Source organism: Echinops telfairi, unplaced genomic scaffold, assembly GCF_000313985.2.
Source record: "Echinops telfairi isolate 266 unplaced genomic scaffold, ASM31398v2 ScPeMD7_22;HRSCAF=79, whole genome shotgun sequence".
NCBI classification, from domain to species: domain Eukaryota; kingdom Metazoa; phylum Chordata; class Mammalia; order Afrosoricida; family Tenrecidae; genus Echinops; species Echinops telfairi.
The window spans coordinates 8,399,393-8,405,436 of record NW_022103919.1 but is presented as its reverse complement, the minus strand read 5'-3'; the positions used below and the strand labels follow the sequence as shown (position 1 = coordinate 8,405,436).

At 59.7% G+C, this 6,044-nt stretch overlaps 1 protein-coding gene across 1 annotated transcript in view; it reads left to right on the top strand.

Moving 5' to 3' along the window:
- Positions 1 to 6,044, top strand: part of RALGDS (ral guanine nucleotide dissociation stimulator) — a 45,718-nt gene that overhangs the window by 30,873 nt on the left and 8,801 nt on the right. Inside the window, exons 4-8 of the mRNA XM_013007395.2 lie at positions 1,287 to 1,647; positions 2,157 to 2,216; positions 3,143 to 3,336; positions 4,604 to 4,968; positions 5,476 to 5,691. Coding sequence (XP_012862849.2) covers positions 1,287 to 1,647; positions 2,157 to 2,216; positions 3,143 to 3,336; positions 4,604 to 4,968; positions 5,476 to 5,691 — 1,196 coding nt within the window. The remainder of the gene's footprint in view (positions 1 to 1,286; positions 1,648 to 2,156; positions 2,217 to 3,142; positions 3,337 to 4,603; positions 4,969 to 5,475; positions 5,692 to 6,044) is intronic.

Below are 6,044 nucleotides of genomic sequence, written 5' to 3'. Positions count from 1 at the left end.
GCGCTGTTACGCAAAAACCGCGATAGAGTGAAGCCGCGGAAGTCGAAGCGCGAAGTGGTGAGGGTTCACTGTACATGTCCAAAGAATGTGATGTACCCAATACAGGCACATTAGGTAAAGAGTGTTGTACTGCTTTTGTGTCACGCTGCTCCGTGAGCACTGGGGCGTGGAGCTCCTGATGTGGGCCTTTTGAGCTCACGGGCCACAGGTATCCCATGTAGCAGGTGTGCCTGTTGGTCCCTCCACGTCCCCTGCAAGCCTTGCGGTCAGCAGGCTTGAGGGAGCCCCAAAAGGCAGGGCTCATGCCATGCCCACTGCTTCTCTGCCACCGAGAACCTCTGATGGGCCACGCCACGGTGACTCCTGGCCTGGCTTGGCCACAGTCTCTTCCCAAAGAGAAGCCTGGTTACCACGGTGCTTCATCCCTGTCCCAGGACCAGCCGTCTGCCTTTCTGTTGCCCTATCAGCAGGGCTGCGCTGCGGTCCTGAGAGTCTGACCCAGAAGAGACGCCCCGCAGTGGGGTTGCTGCGTTTGAAGCACGAGTGCTTTTAAAATGGCAGTCACAGCCAGAGCCCCGACTACTTCCTTCAAAAGCTGCAGCAGCACCTAAGCCCTCATGGGCGGTGGCAGCGATGCCACCCTGCATCCCGGGAGCCTGGCTCCAGATGGTAGCCACGCTTTTAAAATGTTCTGCCAGCCCAGTGTCAGGGTGGACCACGTGAGGACACGGGAGCCCTTCCGTTTGCTTAGTGGCCCCTTTGAGTTTTCTCTCGCGTTGTGTCTTCGTGTCTTTAGCCTTGCCGGGTCGTGGCCAGGCTCACCTCAAGCTCCTTTTAACGTAAAAGGAGAAAAAGGAAGTCTCTTTCTTCGCTTGCCGTCCAGAGGACCTGTGGCTGTGTTTGTTCGTGCACTGTCTTCCTTCCCGAAGGGGTCCACTGAGCTTGCCCGAGACACCTGCCCTCCCCTCCCTCCCCGTCTCAGGGGCAGACCAGGCCTCACGTAGCAGAGGGACTATCCCCCCAGGGCTGGCCCTGGGCTGTGCCCCACATGACCTCATGCGACCACTTAACTTCCCTAGGCCTCTGTTTTCACATCTCTAGAATGAGGAGCCTCGGTAGAGCGATGGGTTCAGCAGCTACTCCTTGGGAGAAAGAGGGACCCTTCCTTTTCTGCAAAGAGTTACACACTCTCAGAAACCCCTGGGGCAGTCTGCCCAGCCCGACAGGTTTGCAGTGAGTGGGACCCCCTGGATAGCAATGAGGTTTCTGGCCTTTGGCTTTCACAGGAGGGAATGGGCCCCTCACTCCCACCCCGACTCTGTGCATTCTTCTTGGAGAGACCAGCACCTTTTTCTGCTGGAAGCCGGGCCCTCCTGCCATCAGTCACCAAGGACCTGGCCTGAGTGCCAGCTCCTGGCCTCCTGACCATGCCCCTCCTCCGCCCCGCCCACAGTATGAAAATGAGTCGTCCCTGAACCTGTACGAGACCTGTAAAGTGCGGGCAGTCAAGGCAGGCACCCTGGAGAAGCTGGTGGAGCACCTGGTGCCTGCCTTCCAGGGCAGCGACCTCTCCTACGTCACCATCTTCCTGTGTACCTACCGAGCCTTCGCCACCACCCAGCAGGTCCTGGACCTGCTGTTCAAAAGGTGAGCACCCTGGCCCTGGTCTCAGGAATGCCACTCCATCTCTGTCGGCTCATCCAAGAGTAGGTTAGAGAGGCCACCTCCTCAGCCTATGGGAAGAGCTTACTGAAAGGAGGCTGCTGGGGTGTCTGGGGGCGGGGGGCAGCGGTAGGCCCGTCTCTGACTGCCCTATTCCTTACAAAGTTCTCTGCCTCACCGTCAATACCACCCCCACCCCCCAATGGCCTTGACCAAGCCTGTGTTCCCATATGTAAATGTGGCTCAAGATTCTGTCTAGTGGGTCCCTGCCCTGGGTACAGCCAGAGCAGAGATCTCTGGGGGCTGGCAAAGAGACCCCGGGCCCACTCTATTAGTGGGTGAGGTGCTGGCTGGTTTCGTCGCTCAGCAAACACATACTGAGCAGACCAGAGGCCCTGCCCTCGTGGGTTTGCAGCCTCGTTCTGGTGTCAGACGGTAACAGCAGGCATCGTAAGCAGGTACGGTAGATGTGACGCCCCCACGGCCTCCTCTAGATACGGATGCATCCTCCCATATTCTGACGAGGACGGCGGACCAGAGGAGCAACTCAAAAAGTGAGTGGACCGTGGGGCTACCCAGAAGAGGGAGGGGCTGTGGAGGGGCGGGCAGGCTGGGCAGAGCCCAGGGTCCCACACAGCGGAGGATTCCCCCTAGAGGAATGAATTCTGGGGCTTCCCCCCTGCAGGAGGAAAGGTCCCAGGAAACTGGGGGTGGGTGAACCCATCATCCCCCTCCCCGCCCCCCATGCCCCTCCCCATGCTGCTGGTGCCCCTTGCTAATCCCAGGCCCCAGAATAGGAGGCTCAAGGAGCAGGAATCTGAATTGTGGGACTCAGTTGCCTGGCAGGGGTGTGGCTGGGCTCCACCTTCGGGGAGGGGAGTGTCTGAGGGAAGACGAGGCCCACAGAAGCGCGCAGTCTGAGACTGTGGTGGGCCCACAAGCCAGAGGCCTGGCACTCGAGGCAAGGACAGAGCCTGGGGGATATGCCCAGAGCACGCACCAGCACCCTGCAGGGACCAGCTCCGACATGCACCGTCACCAAGTTGATTCCGACTCATAGTGATCCTGTAGGACAGGGTCCGAGACTGTAGCTCTTTACAGGAATAGAGAGCCCCGACTTTTCCCCAAGGAGCGGCTGGTGGTTCCGAACTGCCGACCTGGTCAATAGCCCAGTGCATCACCACTGTGCCACCAGGCCTCCTCCACGCAGCGAACCAGCAGACACAATCTTTGACCCCCTTGGAGTTGCTGTCTAGCAGGAGGGGTTCAGGAGAGAGAGACAGGGGAGTATGGATCAGTCAGACTTGATCAAGAACTTCTTGGAGTTGAGAGTCCTGCTAGCGCCCAGACCTGACCGGTGACCGGCATTGCCAGGACAGCCCGAGGGCTGGGAACCAGCATGGGCTAGCCTCTCTGAGTCAGGGACAGATAGGCCCCGGGCCCAGCCCTCTGAGTGCGCTACCCGCTCGTCTACCTGCAGTGCCATCTCCTCCATCCTGGGCACCTGGCTGGACCAGTACTCGGAGGACTTCTGTCAGCCCCCCGATTTCCCGTGCCTCAAGCAACTGGTGGCCTATGTGCAGCTCAACATGCCCGGCTCGGACCTGGAGCGCCGGGCTGATCTCCTCCTGACCCAGCTGGAACACTCGGAGCCCACTGAGGCAGAGCCAGAGGGTGAGGAGGGTTCAGGGTGGGCGTGTGTCCCCATGGGAGCTGGGCCACACAGGAAGCTGCTCAGACCTCTCATCCAGGGGACGGCAGCCTGGGCAGCTTCATCATGGCAGTGGACTTCTCTGACGGCAGTGGGGTGTTTGGTGTCTGCCTTTGGCAAGGAGGCAGGAAAGGCGGTCATCCCGGGAACATTTCTTCTCGAGCACTTCAGTTGCCCACCTCTCTGTCCTGCTGCTGCTGCATCTCCCACAGCCGTCTCTGCTTCTCAGCTGGCCTCTACACCTCACTGCAGGGGCCACGGAGGACTTACAGACCATGCGTATTGATTGTATTAGTCTGGGTACTTTAGAGAAACAAATCCACAGAAACTCATATGCATAAGAGTGTTTTATATAAAGGGGACGTGCACATCAAGAAAACATTCCAACCCAGTGCTGCCCAAGCCCACAAGTCCAACATTAACCCATATGTCCCACACCAATCCACAAAGTCCTCCTCCATCTCACAAAACATCGATTGCAGGAGGAAAGCCGAATCAGTGAAGGTGTAAGCATCTCGGTGCTGGCAGGGATCTCCACACGGCTGCTCCAGCACCCAGGGCTGCATCGGGGTAGGTCCATGTGGCTTCTCCCCAGGGATGTCTTGCAGAAAGGCAGCTGCACCTTGGTCCGACCATCACAAAGCAAGAGAGCGAGAACTTGAAAGGCTAGGCTCACTGAACCATTTCTCTCTCTGCCCTTCAATTAACCCCACATGTGTTTATCGGCCAGGTTGGCACAATAAACTACCTCATTGATTGTTTTTATTAGGGAAGCTAGCAGGTGATGGCTCAGGCAAAAAACACTTAAGATACAGTTCTATTAGGAGAGGCTCTACCAATAAGTGCTCAGAAGGCATACCACTCTGCCGTGAGCCTGAACCCAAAGGTACCCCAGCTCCATGAGTCAGCAAGCCCAGCTCCCCCCGTTGAGGGCCCGGAGCGACTCCACTCCATAAGCCAGCCTCCTGCCCCAAAGCCTTCAGCTGCACTTGCTCTGTTGGCCGGGAAGTCCACTGCCCTCTGCTCTGGCTCCTGGTTCCGCTGCTGCCCCTGTCGGCAAAGCTGTCTTCACAATGGATCCTGTTCACAGGCACTCACAAACGTATCCGATCAGTGTCTTCCCCCACCTTCACCAATCCGGACCCGCCGGGAAACGGTCATTGCATGGGAGCCAGAGAGCCTAGAAGAGCCTCATGGAATAACTCCCCGCCCTGTGTGCTTCTCACCCAGCCCCCGCTCCCGCTCCCACACCAGCTCTACCTCCAGCTCCAAGGCTAGCGCCAGCTCCGGAGCCAGCCTCCGCACCAGCTCCAGAAACGCAGCCAGCTGCAGCTCCAGCATCGGAGCCGGAGCCAGTTCTCGAGCTGGAGCCTGCTCCCGCCCTCCCTCCTGCACCAGCTCCAGAGGCAGCTACACCTCTGCTACCAGCTCCTGCTCCACCCCCAACTCCAGAGCTAGAACCAGCGCCAGCTCCAGCACCGGAGCCTGCCTGCTCCTCCCCCGGGATGACGGAGAACGGGCTGAGTGAGGAGAAGCCAAACCTACTGGCCTTCCCTCCAGAGCTGGTGGCAGAGCAGTTCACACTGATGGATGCGGTGAGCGGCTGGGGCTGCCCCGGGAATGCCATTCCCTGAGCTCGGGAGTCCAGATTCCCCCCTCCTCCACTTACCGGTTGTGTGACCTGGGTGGGTCTGGTTCCCACCTCTGGGCGCGTGAGGCAGCATCAAGAGGAGGCTGGGTGGGCCCTTGGCTCACCCTCCCACCCCTGGCCAGGCCTCACCAGGCTCTGCGTGTCTAGCCACCTGATGGCTTAGAGACCCTTTGGCTCACACTCAAGCAAGGCCCCTAGTTATGGTCCCACGGGGAGTGGGGGCAGACTGGTGGAGGTGTTGGCCATGGCCCTGGACCAGTAGGAAGAGGAGCTGAGTGAAACTCCCTCTCCTCCCTCCATCACTGGAGCCTGGGCGCCCTCAGTGGGCAGAGAGCAAAACCCAGAGATCCCAGCAAGGCTCAGCTTACTGAGCCCCCCTCCACCCCCCACTCCAGGCACTGGCAGGACTGGGGCCAGCAGGCCCAGTGACATTCCCGTCCGTCCTCCCTAGGAGCTATTCAAGAAGGTGGTGCCCTATCACTGCCTGGGCTCCATCTGGTCCCAGAGGGACAAGAAGGGCAAGGAGCACCTGGCACCCACCATCCGGGCCACCGTCACCCAGTTCAACAGCGTGGCCAACTGCGTCATCACCACCTGCCTGGGGGACCGCAACATGAAGGCTCCAGACCGGGCCAGGGTGGTGGAGCACTGGATCGAGGTGGCCAGGGTATGCCGCGAGGGGCCCGCCCAGTGTGGGCCAGCCCCTGGGCTTGGACCTGCTGCAGGGTCAGCCAGGCCCTGCTGCCACAGCCCTGCCGGGGGCTCCAACCAAACCTCCAGCCGCCTGGTCAGCAGATGATCCCAAACTGCGTGCCCCATTCAGGCTGCAGATTCCGGCCCCACTGCTGCTCTGAGGTGCCATCCAGGCCGCCCGGGCTCACGGTGACCCTGTGTACAGTCCCAGTGAATGCTGTCCTTCCAGGACCAAACTCGCCATCGAGTCGATTCCGACTCACAGGGACCCTGCAGGAGAGAGTAGAACAATCCCTATGGGTTTCCAAGACTCACTTTTTATGGGAG